The sequence below is a fragment of the Psammomys obesus genome, unplaced genomic scaffold (assembly GCF_907164565.1).
Source record: "Psammomys obesus unplaced genomic scaffold, mPsaObe1.curated_primary_1811, whole genome shotgun sequence".
Lineage (NCBI taxonomy): Eukaryota > Metazoa > Chordata > Mammalia > Rodentia > Muridae > Psammomys > Psammomys obesus.
In genome coordinates this window covers 2,782,742-2,806,189 of record NW_026585690.1, presented here as the reverse complement: position 1 = coordinate 2,806,189, position 23,448 = coordinate 2,782,742, and the positions used below count along the sequence as shown (strand labels likewise).

Below are 23,448 nucleotides of genomic sequence, written 5' to 3'. Positions count from 1 at the left end.
AGGACAACTAAGTCTACCCAGAGAAACCTGTCTCAAAAAACCAAGGAGGGGGGGGGGGGGGAGAGAGAGATAGCTCAGGGCTGCCACATTAGATGGTGTACCTGGACATCTTTCTCATCTTAAAACGAAGACAAACAGAAATGAATTCAAACTTGATAAACTGTTATCAGTATTTGCTGGTGTTTCCTTATTAATGTAAAACTTGTATTTTCCTTCCTTTCCTAGCGGGCTCTCCTGTAGATCAAAATCAGTGTGTTGCTGAAAATGACTTAACACTCCCACCACATGCTGGGACAGCACGTGTGCATCACCATGACCTTTCCCCCCATTTTTTTCCGAGACAGGATATACTGAAGATGGACCTCTAACCCAAAGCTACTCCTCTTCAGCCTCTCAGGTTAGTTTCATTCCTACAAATCTTACAGGCCCCTGGATCCTTTTGCAGAGCAAGGGTGGAGTAAGGGGAATTGAGACCTATTAAGTTTTTATGGGAAATTCAAGATAAATTTTACTGTAGCTTTTAAAAGATTTTAAAACATTACACTAAAGGCATATGATACAACAGTGTAAGTAAGGGACTACAACTATCTTGGGCTTGGGGGTCTAACTCACTGATAAAGATGAGCATGCATAAACCAATGGGTTCAACCCCTAAAACCACAAAAAATAAAACTGAGTCTGGGCACCACAGCAAACACCTTTAATCCCAGTGCTCAGGAAGCAGAGGCTTGAATTCAAGAGCCACACTACATAGAGAGACCCTATCTCAGACACAACAGTAGCACATCAGAAATCCCATTCCTTCCAGGCAACCTCCATATAGAGCAAGTACATTATAAAATAGCCAAGAATCTCCCCATCATCTATGTAAAGTAGCACCTGCAGAATGTCAAACAAATAAACACACACTCACCTGAGGGACTTGGAGCAGGTCTCTGTAATGGTGGCCGAAAACCTGGTGCTTTGGAAGTATCAGACTGATGTAAAGGATCTGAATTTGGCAAGTACGAGGATTTTCCTGACAGCATAGATTCTGGTGTTGACTGAGATGAAACAACAGATCCTCCCCAGAAGGCATGAGCATTAGTAGGGTTGTTTTCAAACAATGTGCTAAACGGCCCAAATGGTAAGGGGGCACTGAAGTTGGGAGCGACAGGCTTATTTGCTGGATGTACTGAATTCTGACAAGCACTTTGTGTACTTAAGGTCGAAGGTAGCTGGACAGAGGAGGGGACACTATGAGGTCTTTTAATGTGATTGACATTGAGGACTGCAACAGATGAACTCTGAACTGGAGCTGGAGTCTTGTGAGGGGCAGTTGTGCCATGAGAGGGTGGCCTAATAGCAGGGGTTTCCATTTTAGGAGGCTGGGAGCATCCCATTTGTGTTTGAGGCATAGGGTACGTCACAGGCGCAGTAGAAGGCACCACCACTGGAGCAGAGCTTGTTGCTGTAGGAGGAACAGTCATTCTCACATCCGGGGACGGAACCTGAGACTGCTGAAGAGGGGGTCTTGGCTCCTGAGGAACAGATCCCGGAGGCTGCTGCTGAGTGGAATGACCTGATGAGCTCCCAGAAGAACTGCTGCTGTGTGGGGGTCTATTGTTTGCGGTTTCTACTACTGGCGGACTACTCGCTTCCTGTTCGGAAGAAGATGCCCCTTTATTTGGGGATGCTGATCCACAATCCAAAGGGCTATTTCTGGAAACCCCTCCTGGCTGGGCTGGTGGTGATGGGGAAGATGGGGATGATACTGGATAGTGTTCTTTGGCAGTAGGCATAGGATATGTGGCGTTTGTGGGTGCGGTGCTGTTGTTGCTTGCTGTAGTTGTGACTGTTGTGGTTGTGGCATTGGATGTCTTCACAACTGTGACAAAAAGCTGCCTTCTAACTGAAGGAGAACTTGGACTGCCGTTTGAAGATGTACCAGGCACCACTGAAGCTGATGAACTGGTTGTAGTTGTTGGACTTGAAGTTAAAGAACCTGCTGAATTCACCTGAGAACCACTGCTATTCTGATTGCTATGGCGAGGCACCATGTGAGGCTTAGGCGAGTTAGTAGCTCTGGCAGGGCTCAAAGGCCTGACAGGAAAAGGACCCCAAGTGGATTGAGCTGGTGGAAAAGTACCTCCAAAGTGGGTCATGGGCAACCTTGGTGGACGGATCTGCTGGAAAGTCTGAGCAGCAAGCAAAGCATGTGCAAACTGTGGAGGAGGATATGCTAATGGGAGAGAAACTGGAAAGCCAGGTCTCACGTTATTCACTGGGTTCTTAATGGTTTTGTGAGTGGATGCAGAAGAGATGGCAGGCACAGTGAGTGCTGTGGCAGTCTGAGATGTTGATGACAGAGCTACAGTTGTCATTTTAATTCCCATTAAGGAACTATTAGCAGCAGTGGTGGCAGGTGCTGATGACCCTATTTTGGAATTTGCTGAGGAGCTTTTCAAACGATTCTTTGGAATAAGTTCATCAATTTCTTTGTCTGGATCCTTGATCAAAGCATTGATCAACTGAGTTGCTTGTCTTGTTGATTCAGTGCCACCCCTGTATGTTGATTAACAGACAAAAAACAAATGACCCCCAAATTAACCTTAATTTCACTGCTTTCTAGTAATAAAAGTCTACCATTCATGTGTAGACATTTACTGACACACAAACACACACATGAAAAACAGATAAACCAAACTTTTTGGAAGCAATCTTCTCATTGATTTTAGGCATTCTTAAAATCAGAAATGACCTTGAATTAATGCTAACCTTCAGAAGATCAGTATCTTCTCTTTGGTCTGTGTGTGAGAAGACAGGCTAGTACTACAAACCTTTACCATCCAGCTTAAGTGACATTTTTTTAAGGACTTATTTATGCTCATGTGTAAGTGTTTAGGCAGTTGTGAGCCACTATGTGGGTGCTGGAAGAGCAGTAAGTGCTCCTAACTGCTGAGCCATTCCGTTGTGACAACCTAGCTATTCTAGCAGAAGAAAAAGCAAGAAAGGAAAAAAAAAAAAAAAAGGAAATGGATTAAGTGCCTCCTTACTTTAAATAACTATCAGCCCTAATATATATTGTCCTCTCACATACCTGCTTTTCCAAAGATACTTCTAATGGCTATAAGCACTGCTTCTTATCCTTATCCCGTCTTAAGCTTTCATCTTTATTCTAAGAGTATTTCAGCAGATGCATTTGATGAGTTTTTCAAGTTAAATGTTAGATTTGATTGTATTTAATAAGTTCAAATTCTAAGGATAATATCTCAAGAATAAAATTTCAAATGTAGATTTGAGAGAAAATAACTTCCTGTTTAACATGGTTTAGAAATTTACTAAAGTTTCAGGACAAAAATTTAGGATTTTCTCAAATTTTCATATATTACTTAAAGGCATATCGTAAGAATACACACGAATACACACACACACACACACACACACACAAATCTAAAATATATTAATTGGAAAAAGGTCCTGGAATTATATTGCAATCACTCATTTCGCTGAGGGGAATGGGGGAGAGAGGGACTGAGATATGTTCTCAATATGTATCTCTGCTGTCCTGGAACTGATTATGAAGCCCGGACTGGCCTTGATCTCAGAGGTCTACCTGCCTGCTTCTGCTGAGATTAAAGGCCTATATTTCAACGCTCATAAAATTATTGTCTTTTAAAAACGTAAGGGTGGGGAGACAGGGTGGGGAGATGTCGTAATAGGTAAGAATGCTTGCTGCACAAAGGATAAGAACAAGAGTTCAAACCTACATAAAACCTGAGTATAGCCACACATGCCTATAACCTCAGCATTATTTATGGATGAGGATTCTGGCAACTCTGGTCAGTCAGTCTGCCCTATACACCAATCGACCAAGATTCAGGTTCACTGGGAGATACTATCTCAATGGAGTAAGACAGTGACAGACCATGAGAGTGGAAAGTCTTCTCTGGCCCCTGCACTGTGAGGGCACACCATATACCACATGCATCACTCACATAAACGCACACACACATATTACAAAGCACATGTATGAATACATATAGGCATACACACTTTACAAACACACACACACACACATCTCTCTTACACACACAAAATCAAATAGAAAATTCTGCTCAAATGGTTATATTCCGCTGAATCACAGTACAATAAAACAGAAAGAAGAAATCACGGAAACAAAGCTTTGCCTTATAGTTATTATCCGGTCTCCAGTCTTGTCCTTCTGCTTGTCGATATCTATATGCGCACCAGTAAATTCCCGAATAGCATTGATATTACAGCCACCTCTTCCAATCACTCGAGATATCACAGTTGATGGAACAGATACTTTTTTTGACCTATTTAAAAGTTGCAAAGATAAGTTATCAAAATAAGATGAAACATTAAGTGGTTATAATAAAAATAAGAAATAAAATTTTTCAAATATATATATATATTTTAATACGGGGTAAATACAGTATCTCACTATGTAGCTTTGACTGATCAGAAAAGCAGACCCTGGACTGCCTGTAAAGTGTTGGGATTAAAGGTGTGCTTTTTATTCATAGCATACACTATGAAGACATGTACTCTGCTACAAATCCTGGTGGTGCAAATTAACAGGAACAATTGAAGATATAATTTAGCTTAAACATCCACGAAAGGAATTTGGTAGGCACCTTTCTGTTTATTTCTAATGTATTATCTTAAAGACTGATATGAAAATTGTTTCTCTGAAATTTTTAGAAACATTTAATTATCTAGACATATAATTCACTGAACTCATATTAAGAAAAAGCAAAGCCTAGTAGAAGTTAAAAGAAAAATCTCACCTAGGTTAGTCTAATAGGAATTGATGGCAGGAGATCAGTACTTACCAGTGAATTCAAGCCAGGTTGGGCTGTATCATACTCTCATTCCAGGGTAGCTTCCAAGTCAAACAATCTTCCTGTCTCAATTCTCAAGTACTTGGATTACTGTCATGAATTACAGTAATCCGGCTTTGCAAAATTACAAGGATTTTTTAATTTTATGGGGGGAAGGGTGTATGCATGTGTCTGGGAGTATATGCTGAAGTCACAGGACAACTTGGAAGAAGGGGTCCAATTTATGTGTGTCTATATGACAGTATGGTATGTGTGCAGAAGCCTGTGAAAGTCAGAAAATGGTGTCCAATTCCCTCAAGCTAGGATTACAGGTAGCTGTGAGCTGTCCCATGACAGTCCTGGACACTAAACTCAGGTACTCTGAAAAAGCAGCAATCAATTAAATACCAAGCCATCTCTCCAGCCCATAACAATTCAATTTATTTATTTGTTTGTTTGTTATGAGCAAATAAGGATCTCAAACACCAGGTTGGCCTCACACTTACTGTGTAGCTATGAGGCTAACACTGAACTATGGTCCTCAGGGCCTCCACTTCCCAATAGTTAGGACTACAGGCTTGGCACATCTTAATTTTAAATCTTCAAACTGGTGAGAGGCACCTGGGCTGGGATCACTCAGCGGCAGCGCACCCTGCCCCTGTGTGGCCCCCTTGGTTTTACCCCCAGTGCTGGGAGTTAAAAAAAAAAAAAGGACAGACGTAAGTTTCTAATAAGTCAATTAAAGAACACTATAAAGAGATAGTTGAGCTGGGCATGGCAGCAATCTCAACACTCAGGAGGCAGGGGTAGGTAGCTCTCTGTTTAATTCAATGACTGCTCTACAAAAAGCTCCAAGCTACCCAGAGCTACACAGTAAGACCCTGAGTTAAAAAAAAAAAAAAAGTTAGGGGCTTGAGGGGTGAAAGGGAGCAGTCTGAGAGAATAAGCAATGATGTGTTGACACATGCCTCTAATTTCTGGCACTTTAGGAGACTGAGGCAGGAGGATTACCTAAATTGGAAGATACTCTGTCTCATGAGCCCTATATTGTGATCCATGCCTATAATCCAAACACTTGAGTTGAAGACAGAAAGATCAGAAGTTCAAGGACAACTTAGTCCAACGTGAAACCTTACTTCAAAATAAAAACAGAAACAAACAAACAAACAAACAAATAACGGAGTGGACTGGGGATATAGCTCAACCATGAAGTCACCTACCATTGTAGAGGCCCTGGGTTCAATCATCAATGCCATAAAAAGAAAAGTTCCCCCAAAAGCACAACTTTCCTCAATATTTATTAACTTTTAAAAGACAGAGTACTGGGATCAAAGGCATCTGCCATGATAACTCACTATTAAGAGACTGAATTTTTTTCATATGTGAAATACAGAAAGGTTGTCTCTTGACCAGATTTGGTTTGAGGACATAAGTTTTTCTGCAACCTTGAGAATGGTGGAAGAAATACAACTGTAATATAAACCAAGAAGCACTCACCTCCTTACGACTTCCTTCCATCCTTCTTCCCTCTTTTGCCCACGCTTAGGACTTGCTACAGTTAACTTCCCATTTGGAGAGGAAAGAGGAGATGGACCAGATTTTGTACAAGTTGACAGAGAATTACTGGTCCCTTCATTGACAGTCTCTGACAATCTTTAATAAAGGAGGGAAAGTACATTAATAATGAACAGATGCAGGAAATTTTCAATAAAGGTAATGTTACATAGCTAGTTATTTAAGTTTATTATTCAATTAAAAAGAACAAATAAGGATCTTGTTTATAACTTCTCTACTAGGTAACATTTAATACCATTTAAGAATACACATACACACACAAAAAATACACCACACAGGGAGCAAATTTAGCAGAGTAGGATCACAACACTGTGAAACTAAACATCAACACTTTTTTCTTTTTTGAGACAGGGTCTTGCTACATAGCTCACCCTGCACTGAAGTCAACATGTAGCCAAATCTGGCTTTGAACCTGTGGTATCTCATGCTTCAGCCTCCCAAATACTGAGATTTTAGTATTTGTGGCACGCACCACCATGACCAGCTTTACTATCAATGTATTTTATAAGCTAAGTTTAATAATCACTAAAATTACATAATGAAAATAATTTATATTCTCAACGTAAAATCTAAACACCATCTAAGTATTGTTTACCATATAAAAATATTTATTTGTTTTTCTTGTTTCACAAAATTTTTAACATGAAACCAGTAAAAGCAGAACGTGGAACTAACTTTATAGAAGCCTTGCCAGAAACGGATTTTCTCTCCTCCTTTGGAAATGTAACAAGAACAGACGGCTGCTTCTTGTTGGTCACAGTGGTTGTGACCACAGCCGGCGAATGATTGTCACTCTTCCTGCTGCTGTTGCTGTTACTGCTTTCATCACTGCAGCTGGAGATCCTCATGTTGTCACTGTCCCCACTCTCGCTGGTGCTGCTGCTCTTGGACTCTCCGTTCACCTTCTCTGGCTGACTGTATGAAATTGGTAGTGGATCATCAAATATAATTTGAACATTTTCTGGAGTAATTTTATTTTTCCTGTTTTTCCTCTTTGAACTGGTTGTAGTTATGGTATTATTTCTTTTACCATGGGAACCTGCCAAAGTAGTCCAGGTAGCAGATATTCCTATGGTAGTGGTGGTAGTGGCACTTGGAGGCTCTGTCAAGACTTCAGGTTCTTCTGTAAAAGCAGCAATATTGGGTTAGTCATTCACTGATGAGATTGATATGATAGACCAGCTGTAAAGAATCCTTAGAAACAGTTGGCAAATATGCACATGATTCATGTGTTACATTTTGTAAAATTATTAAGTATGGTAATGTTACTATGGATATATATTATCATTTTATGGGAAACCACTCAAGTATTTATTATATGTGACTACATACAATGTATATGTTTACCTGTAAACAGTTCCAAGAGAAGAATGACTAAGCACATGTATCCAAAGGTTATAAAAAAATCACAAATGGGCCAGGCGTGCTGCATGCCTTTAGTCCCAGCATTCAAGGAGTGGGAGGCAGAAGCAGGTGGATCGCTATGAGTTCAAGGCCAGCCTGGTCTACAAAGTTGAGTCCAGGATAGCCAAGGCTAAGGCTACACAGAGAAACCCCTGCCTTGAAAAAAACAAACAAACAAAAAAACATTAAAAAAAAAAAAATCAAGAATAGAAGAAAATGCCCATAATCTAAACTACTTAAAATTTAGGGTAAAAGGTTTTAAGAGCGCAAGGCTAGCCTGAGCCAACTCCAGCAAATGTATCTGAAAAATCAAAGAACTATAAAACACAAACATGCCAAAACCCAAACACTAAACAAAAAGTTGTGGAACGAGTCAACAAATGAAACAAGCACACATTACCTTTGGTCCTCAAATACGTAAAACTTTTTCTAAATTAAGTAACTGGTATTTAAGTAAAAGCAACTGGGAACACAGGATTTTATTATATATTCAAGGCTGGGCTTGGATTCATTCCTCGGCCTGCCTCACTCTCTGAATGCTAGGATTATAAACACGAACTGCTACATCCAGCTTCAAGTAAATGTAGTTATGACCCTATGAGCAGTGGTAGTTGTACTTTATTTTTTAAAACAGGTATTTATACAGCCTTAGCCTCAGACTTACTTTGTAGCCAAGGATGTCCTTGAACTCCTGATCCTCTTGCTTTCCACATCCCAAATACTGGGATTACTATGGTACCCCAGCATGTTTAGTTTAAACAATTTATTTTTTTAGTACCAACGATTGTCTCGAAGACCTAGCTCATGGTAGGCAAGAGTTCAAAGACCTCCTGCCTGGCACTCTTACATTTTTGAGACAATCCCACCAAGTTGTGTAAGCAGGCCTTGAACTCACTATACAGCCCATACAGTATTTGAACTTCAGCCTACCGAGTTAACAGAATTATGGCTGAGGTGCAGCCAAGCACACTATTTAAACTGCTGCCTCAACGTTCAGCTGAGAAAAATACCTTCAACTTTAAGTTTTTCTTTTTCTTGAGCAGCTTGGAGTTCGAAGTTCTCCTTATTTTTGGCTTCAATTTCTTCTAATTTCCTTCTTTGTTCTTCCTTTTTTTTCCTTCTCTTCTCTTTTCGCTTTTCTCTCTTGGCAGCCAAAGCCAGCCTTCGACTCTCTTCCCTTAACTGTTACAAACGAACAAATAAAATAGAAATACAACACTAGAACTTGCTTTGAATAAAACAGGTTCATAATGTCGTTTGTTATAAGGCAATTAGCCTTGAAATTCAAAGTCATTGGATTTCAAGTCATTGCTGGTGAGAGAGGACATGTGACCATATTTAGAAGACCTAGGTAGAATAATACCTGAGCTCTAGGTTACTTTTAAATAACAAGCTTTAATCAAGGATTTTTCTTAAAGAGTTAGAAAAATAGAAAAATCTGGGAAAAGGAAGAAGACAAGGCAGAGGGAAATGAATGGGGAGTAGTAGTACAGTGATCCAACTACATTATTCTATACATGTATAAAACAGCATAATGGTGGAGATCTGCCTGCCTCTGCTTCCCAGATGCTGGGAGTAAAGGCTCACACCACCACGGTCCAGCTACAAATGTCACATAACTTAATAGTTCTTGTACACATGCTGCTACTTAAGATACAATGAAAGTCTACATGCTCGGTAAAAAATTTCTTCTGGATTTGTATTTTTGCCCCTATCTTATATTTGTGCACTACACGAGTGCTTGGAACCCAAGAAGGCCAAAAAAAACCCACCAGAATCCTTGGAACTGGACAATTGTAATCACCCAGGTACAAGCTGGGAAATGAACCCAAGTATCCTCTGGAAGAGCAACAGTCTTGTGAACAACTCTCATCTTCGAGAGTATTTATGATCCATGCTTAGTTGAATCTTTAAACAATCAAAGAAAAAAGTATGTGTTTAGGTGCTGGTGGTGATTTTGCTTGCTTAAAATATTTATACTACAACGCACAGACCCCAAGAAGGTTAGGTCCAATGGGCATCTTAGGCTTCATGCTGGCCCACCACTTAGGGAAGTGGGGCCTATCTCTGACATGGACAATGTTGCCTGCCTCTTGATCACTTCCCCTTATAGGACTTTCCTACCCGGCCACAGGTGAGGAAGAAAGACTCAGTCTTCATGTGAAGAGATGAGCTGGAATGTCTGAGTAGGAGGGGCTCCCCTACTCTGAGGAATAGGGAAAAGGAGATGTTGGAGGGAGGGCGAGACCTGGAGAAGAGGGAGAGGCCTACGACTGAGATGTAAACTGAATTAACAAAAATTTAAAAAAATATTTCTTTAGTTACCAATTTGCTTATTTTATCTTTCTGTATGTCAGCACAGTTGAGTGGAGGTCAGAGTACAATTTGTTATTTTGTTTTCTTCCCACACCAGATAGGCTCTGGCATGGTAACCCTGCTTGTCAGCCTTGGCTTCAGATGTCTTTATCTGCTGAGCCTTCTCACTAGTCCCATATGGATTTTAAGTAGGGGGATATTGAGTAACTTTTATGAAGGTACAGGGTAGTCAATATTCAAGTAGAGAATATCTGTGCAAGTTATAAGGCAGAATTGTAACTAGTGTATTCAAGTAAACTAGGGTAGCTGACAAAAGTAGAAAATGCATTTTAGAAATAAGTTAAAATTTTAACACCCTGTATTTAGAGTATTTATAAGCCTTTAATTTATTTTTTAACTATTCTCTGGTGTTATTTCATATACCTGTAATTGCAGCACTCCAGCCAACTATGACTGCAGAATGAGTACTACCCTAGCATTGACTATAAAAACAAAAAATAGCAGAAAGAGTGAGAATCAGAAGAGGAGACACCCTAGAGGGTGACAATACTACGGAGATGAAAAGCCAATTGGAGAATATACCAACCGGAGTTAGCACCATACAAGACAAAGACTGCAAAGACCACTCAGCAGTTGCGTATCTACTGTTCTTCTAGAAGACCTGAGTTTGGTTCTCACTATAGATGCCAGATAGCTTACACACCTAAAACTCACCTCCAGGAGATCTGACACCCTCTTCTTGCCTTTGTGGGTAACTGCATATACACATTTAAAAAAAAAAAAAAATTGCTTCCCCTTTCTTTTTCCCCCTGAAGGATGATATGTAGCTTTGAAGTTACTAGATAGCAAGGCACCTGTGATCCCAGCAACTGGAAGATAGAATGAGGAGGACCAGGGCTATGCATATGACCCTGTCTCAAAGCAACACCCCCAACAAAACAAAAACAAAAAAACAACATTCTGATCCAGGAAACGAATATATCAAAAAGAAGGAATGTTCCATCAATGAATAGGATATACCACCAGATTATTTGGTGCACAAATGAGGTGTGTGTGGCTATTAGAAGTTTATCTACTCTGGTGGGGTAGAAAGAGGGAGTGGGAAAGATCTTTGGAGCTGTTCTTTTGATGCTGCAATTTCCTTACTGATGTAGGATGAAGTCTTATTAAAGATTAAAAAAAAAAAAAAAGAAAGTTGGGAGATAACGGAGACGTTAAGAAGTGATTCAAGTGAATGACACTAAATTAAACCAATGTTAAATATAGTGTTTAACTACTAGTCTGTATCAAAGGGCTGAAAATAATCATTCTTTATTATCTGAAAGAGATAGGTTATCCAAGCACCTCATCACCACTAAAATGCTAGGATGCATACATACCTTCTATAAAATGGCATAATACCTGCACACAGCCTAATACAATACAGATGACAGGAATAGTTATTTTACTGTGTTGCTCAGGGAATAATTGGAGCAGGGTACCTTTCGATCCACAATCACAATGGATGAATGTAGAATACAAAGGTGTGAAACAGCAACAGGAAGAAACTGTGACCATCAAACATGAGAGGATGCAAGATTACTGCCCTCAAAGTGAAAGCTGTCAAGGTGGAATTAATTCTCTTTTTCTAGACATTTATTCTTAACAGGATATGCGCTATAACGAAGCAAGGAGTAGCGAAAATATAGTGTGATGTAAATGATTCTACTATTTATTGTTAGTCAGGAGGCTGGCAAAAAAACCAAACTTGCAATTCAAGAGGGAGTGAAGGAGAAGGGAAAGGAAGCAATAATCACCTGGCACATGTGTGCTGGGACTGGAATTGGTCATGCAGCACTTTAAAAGGTTAAAGAAGGGAATGTATGTACACACACACATTTTTAAAAGTTACAGAAATTTACAGAAAAAAAATATGGGAGGTGGGGTGAGGCCAGCCTGGGTTATAAGGCAAGATCCAATATTGATAAACTGTATATATGTACACAGTGCCAAAAACATAACCCAACTGCTGACATCCTACAAAAAACAGGCAATTTGGCCTCAACCTTTGATCTTCTTGCCTCAGATTCCCACTTGTAGAATCCTTTATCACAATGACATAAAACCAGTTCCATCAACATCTACCAGCCACTGAAAGGGAACAGCAAGTATGAGATTGTCTGCACGACATTTACTAAAAAGTACACCTCCACAATGTGTAAATATTTTTTGTTTATTCAATATATAAATACTGTGAATTTATTTATTCAGCAAATAGTTTCCTGAGTGTCAACCACTGGAAAGAACTACGTACAGCAGAAAGGAAGAGATGTTGCAGCCAGCTGGAATGGAACCCATACTCCAAGCACAAGCACTTGAACAGAAAATTCAAGGCTAGCTTTTTATACAGCCGCTCTTACCACAGCCTGGACTATACACAACATTATCTACCTAAAACAAATAAAACTTAAACAAAATGAATGGTCAAAACTGAAAAAGAGAAAGGAAAGTAGGTAGCATGCAGGGAAAATAAAAACACTAGGGTTTCTAAGGACACTCAAGATGATGATGGATGATCAAAACAAAGAATGATTACCATGGACTGACAGTGTGACCTATAAAGCAATTTTAACCTGTATTTGATTTTTTTGTTTGTTTGTTTGTTTGTTTGTTTTTGAAACAGGAACTCACTATGTAGCCATTGGTTCTGGAGACCAGGCTGGCCTCAAACCCACAGAAATCCACTTGCCCTTGATTTCCAAGTGCTGGGATTAAAGGTATGTACCTCACACCCAGCCCTACATTTAACTTTTTAAAACTTCTTTTGAAGACAGGTATGGTGGCCTACACCTTTAATCTCAGCACTTGAGAGGCAGAGACAGGCTGTTCTCTATGAGTTGACAGCAGCCTGGTTCTAAACAGTGAGTTTGAGTCCAGCCAGGGATCTACAGTGAGGTGCTGCCCTAAAAAAACAAAACAAAACAAAATTTTAAAAGCATAGAGAGGAGGAGTAAGGAATAGCTTGTAGGCAGATTTTACAAGCTCTTACAATTCCCTAATATAGTAATTATAATAATAATTATAAAAAAACATTCAGTTATGATACTAGGTTTTTAATTTTAGCCATTGGGTGTTTTTGTTTACTCCAGTTTAAACTGAACATGTTACTCTAATAAATGAAAAAATTAGTGACTGATTGAGAATTTGTCATTTTCTTTTTTACATTTTTTTTGGGGGGGGGGTTTAAGGTATATACCACCATGGCCATCTTTCTTAAGCTACTTCCTGGATTAAGAATTTACAGTTATGCTATAAATCCTGTTATGCACTTATATAATGTACAGGCGTCATAGGTACAAAAACTTCACTTTAACATCAGAAATTTGGGTCTTGGCTGAACAGTTATTGTTTTATAGCTCCTGATATTTTAAAATAAAAATGAAACATGTATGACATTATAAAAACATCACAAAGGAATCATGTCATGCTCAAATAAAAGGGTAGGCATGGTTGGGGTATCACTTGTGCCTTGCAGTAGATGAGGCATCTAATAAATTGATTGTCGATGTATAAAGTCTAGGGTTGTGGTTGAGAATTAAGAGAAATTTATTGTAATAAGACTAAAATCTAGATAGACTATATACTTTGTTTCAAATCTATGTCATCCCTATAATGAAAATTTGTTAAGATTATAAAAAAAAATTACAAGTTCCCCTTGTGTTGAAATCAAAATTGGTTCAGTGCTGATACTGATAAACATCTCTAGTAAACGTTGAAACAGTATTAGTAACTGCTACAATTTGTGACAAACTGGAGAATAAAATGAATATTAATGAAGAATAAAACTAGACACCATGGACAGACTATAAATTCAGAGAAAAACAGCAAAAGAACTCAATGTACAAAGCATCTATTACCTTTTCCAGGTCTAGCTCCTCCAACAGTATGCTAGCATTCTTATTTGCTTCAGCAGCCTGCCTATCTTTGGCTTGCACTATTGACTCCATACAAAGATGACACTTCTTCAGCATTTCCTGCAATGAAAAATTGGAGAAGTTTCCAGCCTCAAAGGACAACTCAAACTTAATAGTCCTAAAAAATATGATCTTCATTAAAGTACTTAAAAATGAGCTTGGGGACAGGGGTAGGGTGCACATAACAAACTATATATTTCCAAATTCCCACATGAGAGAGAGTCCCATTTTCAATATGCACACTTAGAAATTAACTTAGGCCTTTAATTTGATAAAAAATATATTGCATATGCACATGGTGTACGTACATATATTCAGGCAAACCGCTCACGCACAATAGAAATTTAAAAAAAAAAAAAAAGGAAAAACAAATATACATCATAGCTATAGTTTTTGCCTACTGGTTAACTTGCTAAAGGGAAATGGGATCAATGTCAACCAAAAAAATAAATGTAAAAGCATATGCAGGGGCATTTAACTTAAGTGATTTATTCTCAAAACACACTTAAAAACAACAAAGGAATAGTTAATTACTAGCAGTAAAAACAATCTGAAACCGGCACCGAGGCAGATACCTGTAATCTGAGCACAGGAAAGCAGAGGCAGGCTCTGTGAGCTTTGAGGACAGCCTGGGCTACAAAGCAAGCCCAGGACATCCAAGGCTATACAGAGAAACCCTGCCTGGAGAAACAAAACAAAGCAAAACGAAGGAAGGAGGAAGGGTGGGAGAAGAAAATTGTCCAAGGACAGTGACAAACACCTTTAATCCTAGAACTTGGGAAGTAGAAACAGAGGGAGGCCAGCTGGATGTATATCCTTCAGGGACAGCCAGTGATACATAAAAAAACTTTTTGAAAAACAAAAAATAGTAACTATGTAACCCAGGTGTAGTGGTGAATGCCTTTAGTCCCAGCACTCAGAAGGCAGAGGAAAGCAGATTTCTGAGTTTGAGACCAGCCAATTCTACAGAGGGAGTTATAGGATCATTGATTATAAGGTATCACAGATTTCCCTTTTCTCAAAATTCCAAAATAAAATTTAAAATTTCAATCTAACTCAACTCCACCCAACCCCCCCCCATATTCAATAAAGTAAAATATTTTCTAGATTTGTTTGCCTACTTCATTTTCAAAGCAAATACACACACACACCACATCAGTTCAAACTCTTAAAGGTTATATTTTAATCTTCCATACATCTTCCAAAACTCAAGCCAAAAGTTTTGGACAGAACTAAGTCATGCTAGGGACAAAATGCAGGACCCATAGCAAGTCAAGAAATTGCTCTAACAATAAACTTCACCTCTAGTCAACAATCCTCACATTTACAGCTACCCCAACTTCTGTGATTTTCAAGGCATCAAGGTTTTCTTGCTGGAGAATAAGGATCTACTAAGTTTGTTCTCAGAAGAGATTACAAACCTAAGTTTTTTAAAAGGTCATAAATATTATATAAAGAAAACAGTTACATATTACATTTTATTGCTCACACTTAGTTTTATTGACACAAAAGCTGTATTAACCACAAGTAATTCCCAGCTCATACATATGGAGAATTTGAACATCGCATTACCTTATCAGTGATGGTCGCTATATACCTCATGCATTCAGAGTCTGATGGAAACTGATTGACTTCTTTCACTAAGTAGCGCACCACCTTCACATGGCCCTAAAAGTAGATATCACTGTCAGATCAAGAACGGATCTAACAGACTTCAGTCAATCTGCACACTGTCTCAACTACCATTGACATTAATTAATACTAGTGGAATAAAGATCAAGTTTTGTACTTACACTATGAAGGAAAAGCATAGCCTTTTGTTCCAATAAATTACAATGAGATTTTTTTTTTTTTCAGAACAAGAAAAGGAAGGAAGGAAGAAGGAGGGAAAGAGGGAGGAAGGAAGGAAGGAAGGAAGGAAGGATGGATAGAGGTCATCAAAAACAAAATAAGATCAAGAATCAGGATGACAGACATGTCTAATACTCCATATTTTACTGTCCATAAGATATTTTTTATGACTGATAGGTTTTTGTAGTGTTGGGTTTTTTTAAATTTATTTATTTTTATGTACATCTGACATACATATATATCTATGTGAGGGAATCAGATCCACTGGAATTTGAGTTACAGACCAGACAGTTGTGAGCGCCATGTGGGTGCTAGGAACTGAACCAGGGTCGCTGGAAGAACAGCCAATACTTTTAACTACTGAGCCATTTCTCCAGCCCCAAGGACAGCAACTTCTTATACATTAGACAACTACTCTGTCATTAAGCTATTGCACGATGAGGGATTTCAAAAGTAATGTAATATAATAAAAAAATTAATATAGATGTGTCTCTTTCAGAAAGATTGACACAGAAAAGTCTAAGGTTTAAGATTCATCTTATACAGTAAGTTTCATGCCAGCCTGGGCCACAAAATCCTATCTCAAACAAATATAGTCTCTGAAACAGCCATCGGGTTTTCCTAAATAAGAAATTAAGCTAAAATTACACTAATGGTGTATTTTAAAGCAAATCATTTAATCAAATCACACATGGTTCTGTCCAACTGGAACACCAGAAAGAAAAAGTTGCTTTTGCTTCATTTAAAATTTGTGTCCAGGAGGGAGAAAGGGTGGGGCTGGGAAGGGAGGTGGGATGGGACTACAACCAGGATGTAAAGTGGATAGAGATAGATAGATAGATAGATAGATAGATAGATAGATAGATAGATAGATAAATTTAGTTTAAAAAGAAATTAGTATATGTCCATTCTCTTTTCTATCTTAAATTCTTCAAATAAACATAGAATAGAATAGAATAGAATAGAATAGAATAGAATAGAATAGAATAAATAAATAAATAAATAAATAAATAAATAAATGAGTAGGTAAGTAAGTAAGTAAGTAAGTAAGTAAGTAAGTAAGTAAGTAAGTAAATAAATAAATAAATAAATGAATGAATGATAAATAGATGGTAAGGTGTGTCCGCCTTTAATCCCAGCACTCCAGGGGAAGGAGCAGGTATATAGCCTATGATTTGAATTAAAGTTCTAAGCCATCCAAAGCTACAACATAGTAAGATCCTGTCTCAAAGCTAACAAACAACAAAATAAGACAAAATACCAAAACCAAGAGAACAATACCTCCCAAACAAACAAACACATAAAAATCAGTACTATGATAGAAATTACTGTTTATTTTATAATGGTAACGTAAGAAACATCCAAATATTATTTTGTGAAAGACTAAGATTTTGAATGTGCAACTAAAACTATATCTGATTTTTACTACTTACTGCATATGTATATGCCCATGATGTATAAATGTGAGTGATCCTGTGTTTTGAACAGTTTTGGCCCCCATAGACTCATGTTGCAATACTTGGCCTTTGGAGAAAGTCAGTCACTGTGGGGCAGGCTTTGAGGTCCCTTACTGCTCACGCTTTGCCCAGTGCAAAAGAGAATCTCTTCCTGGCTGCCTTCTGAGTCTAGAATAACCACTAAGCCGTGGTCTCCATAGTACAACTGGCCATGTGCAGAGGAGTGAATGAGGAGGAAAGCAATACCTTTCTAAAGGCAGCCATGAGAGGCGTTATCTTGCGGTTATCCGCGGCATCCACATCTGCACCTGCTTGCACCAGGAGCTGAACCACATCGAGGTGTCCACCATTTGCGGCTAGCCACAGCGGAGTGTTCCCCTTCTTGTTACGCACATCAATATGAGCTCCCCTGGAAATGAAGGACAGCACTTTCTTATGAGATGGAATGACAGGTACAGCAGTAAAAATCTAACTGCTGTGAAAATTTTGAAAGGTAAATAATCAAGAACAAATGAATTTTTCTAAGAATTGTATTATTATTGAGTCTTTCTAACAAATTAAATACTCATATATTCAATAAATGCTTTCCTTATTGTCAAACTCACTGCATAACTCTGAACTCTGCAAATACCACACATTAAATATCTGAAATAAAGTGTCTGAGGCAATATTCACCTCACAGTATTTGTATTCACATATTTACAGCACAGAAATATAGCTTTTGTGTCCAGTTAGCAAAGTAGGTAATATATACAAAGAAATATAGCTTTTGTGTCCAGTTAGCAAAGTAGGTAATCTCGGCATTCAGAGAAGCAGAGGCAGGCAGATCACTGTGAGACTGAGGCCAGCTTGGTCTACAGAGCGAGTTCCAGGACAGCCAAAGCTACACAGAGAAACCGTGTCTCAAAAAACAAAAACAAAATTCACAAAAAAACAAAAACAAACAAACAAAAAGAATAACTGGTAATAACAGTTAAGAGTAGTCAGAAACAAGTGGTTGTCCTAGAATTCACTACATGGACCAGCGTAGCCTCTAATTCACAGAGATACGGCTGCATCTGTTTCCCGAGAGCTGAGATTAAAGGCATGCGGCACAACACAGACAAAAATAAGAAAAATTTCAAGTCCAAAAGCCAAAAGTGACAAGCATTCTTCTGGAAAACCAGCAGGCAGCTTCCAACTACAAATAGCAACTCCTCTTGATCCTGTCTGACGCTGAACAGTTGCTGTCAACTTAAAAGCACTGTTAAGAAAGAGGAACATGTAGATTACAGAAGAAGTTACATTTGACTTTTTACAGCTTACAAAGCAACAGAGACCAGAAAATCATAACACTGACATTCATACACAAAGGATATGCGCATAACATACCTGCCAATGAGAAGTTCACAAAATTTATAATGCCCTTTATCTGCGGCTATGGTTAAAGCTGTGTCTCTTGAGGAGGGCACTGGAGGGGCATTAACATCAGCACCTTTATCCAAAAGAACTCTGCCCACCTCTGCATACCCACCAGAGGCCGCTTCCATTAGTGGTGTGAGGCCAGTCTAGGTTTAATGGAAAATAAATAAATAAAAAAAAAACAATAAAGAAAAAAAAAAAAAACTATGGAAGAGACCAGAAACAGCCAAAATGTTAACAATCTGAGGGAGCAATATGATATAGTTTCTGTAGATTCATAAATCTCTGTACTGATAATGGTTTGAGTGAGTCAATTAAAACATTAATTCCACCTAAGATCAGCGGTATGGTGAACAGGATTTGAGTAAGATACAAGTCCATTGATGTGAATGATAATGTATGCTGCCCTTGAAAAATGCAGTTTTCATTGAAACCTATAAAAAAGTATCACAAGTATTTTCGTATGTTGAGAAAGAACTTTAACTATATATAGTAGATTAAACAGTAATGAAAAGATAGCCTCTTAAGTAAGCCTGTTTTCCTTCTTTAAAATTTTCTGTTATTTTGTTACAATAACAAAGAACAGACAACTGGTAAGTTTCAGTATTGTTCTTACCTTAGCTCTGTGTTCAACGTTTGCCTTTCGATCAAGCAGAAGACTAACCACTTCAGTCCTTCCTTGGAAGCAAGCTAAAGTAAGGGCAGTGTTCCGATTGGTTTCTATCTGAGCGTTTATGTCAGAACCCATGTCTAAAAGGAGCTTGACCGCAGCCGTATGCCCATTCATAGCTGCCAACATCAGTGGAGAAATGCCCAATTTGCTGCCAGTTCTGTGCATGAAAAATATGGGGGAACAAAAGGAAACATCATTGTGTGTCCCAGAAGAGAGGAGGCAATAATTGTTAAAAACCCTTGAATATAAAATTCTCTCTGCCATTTTTTTAGAACAGAGTATCTTGCCCATGGTGAGTGAGAATGACCTTGAACTCCTGATTCTTTTCCTTCAACCTCACCTCCCAAGTGCATCAATTACAAGAGTAATCTGTAATTACACCCAATTCTTGTTTCTGTAGGATTATTTAAAATTTTGTCTACTTTTATCAGGCCTTATATCTTTTGGGATATTAAAACTTCCTTATAGAACTTTTAGTAGATGCCACATAATAACAATCTAGTGAGCAAATTCTGTATCGTATGACAATGAAGCAATTATCTGTGTGTTTAATAAACACTAACAATGATATTATGTTGCCTTTGGTACCCTAAGAAAAGTAGTTTGTATTTTTAGTATACCATCATTTTAAATATGTGAACAAAACATTATCTTAAATTTTTATTTTAAATTATAATAACTTTTTATACCACTAAACAGTATTTTCACATATGTATAGCACAATATTCTGAGTAAAGTATCGACAAAGTAAAGCTTGCCTTGAATTGATCTCAGCTCCTGCATTTAGCAGTATTTTGATGATGTTCACATAGCCACCAGAAGCAGCCAGGCTTAGAGGTGTGTAATCAGAAACATTTCTGTGTTCTTTATTTGCACCCCGAGCTAACAACAACTCTACCACCTGTGGGGGGGAAAAGATAAGAAATATGATTTCTAAAGGCACATATTTCTGATTTTATTTCTGGTATATAAAATGAGAAAGCTCTCAAATGACAAAAGCCTCAGAAGCCAACAAAAAGCACTCAAATTAAAAAGATAAAAATTAAAATAAAAAAAAGGAAAGAAAAAAATGAAACAAACAAAAAAAACAATACACTTAGAAATCTACTGCTCACAGAAAATTCAGATCTCGTATGTTCTGGTAAGGTCATTCAGAAATGAGTATTTTTGTTACTTTCATACTTATAAGAAAATGAGATAAGATTCATTTTATCTGTACATATAAATACGTTAAAATTTTTAAAACCCTCAAACACTTTTGTTGTTGTTGGACACAAGGTCTTCCTATGTAAACCAGGCTAACGGCAAACTCAGATCTGCCTGACTGCCCTGATTTTTTATTGTTGTTGCTAAACTAATGAAAAAATTTCCCCATATCCTGACCACCTTAACAACCTTAACATTAATCTATGCCTGTGGGCATTGCACTGAATCTTCCCTAGTAATAGGTCCGTGGGTATAATTTTATAGGACAGTGAGAATGATTCCAAGAGCAGTTATACTAGTTATAGTCCACAAACAATGCCATTCTGGCTGGCGCTGCTGCTGGGTCTCAAGTGAATTTCTCTGATAGCCAAATGTTCAGTATTAGGAGGATTTTAGCCATTCAGAGTTGTATCAATTAAAACCTTATTTGTTTAAAGAAATAGATTACTTGCATTAACGTCAGGAAAGGCCCACATGGAATGTGCGTGGAAGACAGAAAACAACTTCCATGAGGTGATTCTTAGCTTCCACCTCAGTGAGGTCGGTCTCTTATACAACAGGGCACAATGAGCCATTTCATGTTTTTTCTTTTTCTTATTACTTTTATTAATCACCATGCGTGTGGTTCATCAAAGTCAGATTGTCAGGAATGGTGCTAGATATTTCTACATGTTGGGCCATCTGTTGGTCTATTCTGTATTATTTTAATGGACTGTCTTACTATATTATAGAGCCATGATCAACCACTATATAGGCCAACCTTACACCAATCCTATTGCCTTTACCTCCCAAGTCCAGGGGGTACAGGCATGAACCAATAACAGAAATAAGCTGGCATGTCTGTTTTAAATGGTTTGAGTGTTCTACAGTACCTGTCTCATAATAAAACAAAAATAAATACTTGCACAATTGTGTTTTCCTAAATTTCATTATGTAACTGTAATAGCAACTCTAATAGCAATGTTTCTATAATTTTATATTGAATTAATTTTTTCCATGTCATACTAATTATTTCAAAATACCTTTCTTATGACACCAGATGAAAGGAAAGTGCTTATAGGCAAAGTTTTGTACCAGAAAGAAAAAATCGATACTTATCTTGCATTGGTTACTATTTTGTGGTACTAAGAATGAAACCCATTCTTAAATATGCTAGTCAATCATGTTACTAATGACACTGTCTCCGGGATGCGTGAACTCACAAAAGCATTTTTTTTGGGAGGGTGGGGGAGAATGGGAGGGGGTTGTTTTGTCTTTTTGGAATAAGTTTTGTTTGTGTAGCCTTGGCTGTCCTAGAATTCACTCTGTAGACCCTCCTGCTGGGTTTAAAAGCGTGTGCCACCATGGCCCAGCTGGCTTACTGTTTGTAAATGAGGTTAATTTATTTCTTTAATTCAAAACCCAAATAATTGTCAATATATACAAGAAATACTACTTCAAGCTAAATTATGATTTGGAGTTTTAAAAGTATTTAACTGCAAAAAAATCAGCCATCACATTTCTACCTAGAATTGCTAAGAATCTGATATCACTGAAGTAACAATGGCCTCCACAGGCTCATATATTTGAACACTTGGTCATAAGAAAGTGGTGCTACTTGAGAGGGAGTAGAAGGTGTGGTCTTGATGAAGAAAATGTTTCACTGGACGTGGGCTTTAAGGTTTCCAAAGCCCATGCCAAGGCCAAGGTCTTCTCTTTGTGCTGCCTATGGATAATAATGTAGAACCACCATATCTACCTTCATGCTGTCATGTTCTCTCTTATAATGATGTATAATGAAGTAAACATGACCATAATGAAGTAAACTTCTGAAACTGTAAGGTAGCCCATAATTAAAAGCTTTCTTATATAATAAGTGTTTTTGTCCTCATGACCAATGTCTCTTCATAGAATTAGAACACTACAACACAAGTTTTTGGGTTTTGGGGTGTTTTTTTGTTGTTGCTTTTTAAAGGCACTCTCTCTGTGGCTAGGCTGGATGGAACTCTCTATGAAGACCAACTTGGTCTCCAAATGTGAGATCTGCCTGCCTCTGCCTATACTAAAGAGGACTAATATTAAAGACATGGGCTAGCATAGCCTGCTACCTTTTAAAGATTTTCTTCACCCCCACTGTGAATTAGAGATGAAACAAACAGAAGAAACAATACAACAGAATAGGTGCAACAGTCCTTATACACATCATGTTTTTATTTCTAATCTGCAATGTGAAGGAACACTACCTTCTTCACATACTTCTGCCATTTTTGTTACATTTCCCATTCTTTTGATAAAAATTTTGACATTTATTAATTTGATAACCTTGTGAGTTTAGCTGATTCAGTCTAAGATAACTTTGAAGGGATGGAGAAAAAATGTATTTTGAAAATTGTTTTATTACTGTCTGTAACCAAATGTGGGAGCATATGCCACAGTGAACATGTGGAGGTCATGGGACTACTTTAGAAAGTAATTTCTCTCCTTCCACCTGGAGTTGTCAGTCTTATTCAACAAGCCCCTTTTTAGGCTGAAAAAGAAACAAACATGGAGCCAGGTGCAATGTCTGCACACCTGTAATCCCAGGACTCAGGGAGGCAGAGGCAGGCAGATCTCTAGGAGTTCAAGGCCATCTTGATCTACAAAGGGAGTCCAGGACAGCAAAGGCTACACAGAGAAACCCTGTCTTTGAAAAAAAAAAAAAAAAGAACAAGAAAAGGAAGGAAGGAAGGAAGAAGGAAGGAAGGCAGGGAGGGAGGGAAATAGGAAGGAAGGAAGGAAGGAAGGAAGGAAGGAAGGAAGGAAGGAAG

At 38.1% G+C, this 23,448-nt stretch overlaps 1 protein-coding gene across 5 annotated transcripts in view; it reads right to left on the bottom strand.

Annotated features, from left to right (window-relative positions):
* Nucleotides 1-23,448, bottom strand: part of Ankrd17 (ankyrin repeat domain 17) — a 133,896-nt gene that overhangs the window by 12,227 nt on the left and 98,221 nt on the right. For all 5 annotated transcript variants that reach the window (XM_055595971.1, XM_055595982.1, XM_055595999.1 and 2 more), the window contains 11 exons: nucleotides 20,215-20,357; nucleotides 19,400-19,613; nucleotides 18,754-18,929; nucleotides 17,629-17,791; nucleotides 15,647-15,742; nucleotides 14,018-14,134; nucleotides 8,816-8,987; nucleotides 7,077-7,524; nucleotides 6,324-6,479; nucleotides 4,170-4,319; nucleotides 914-2,544 (listed from right to left, as the gene is read on the bottom strand). In XM_055595971.1, coding sequence (XP_055451946.1) covers nucleotides 914-2,544; nucleotides 4,170-4,319; nucleotides 6,324-6,479; nucleotides 7,077-7,524; nucleotides 8,816-8,987; nucleotides 14,018-14,134; nucleotides 15,647-15,742; nucleotides 17,629-17,791; nucleotides 18,754-18,929; nucleotides 19,400-19,613; nucleotides 20,215-20,357 — 3,466 coding nt within the window. The remainder of the gene's footprint in view (nucleotides 1-913; nucleotides 2,545-4,169; nucleotides 4,320-6,323; nucleotides 6,480-7,076; nucleotides 7,525-8,815; nucleotides 8,988-14,017; nucleotides 14,135-15,646; nucleotides 15,743-17,628; nucleotides 17,792-18,753; nucleotides 18,930-19,399; nucleotides 19,614-20,214; nucleotides 20,358-23,448) is intronic.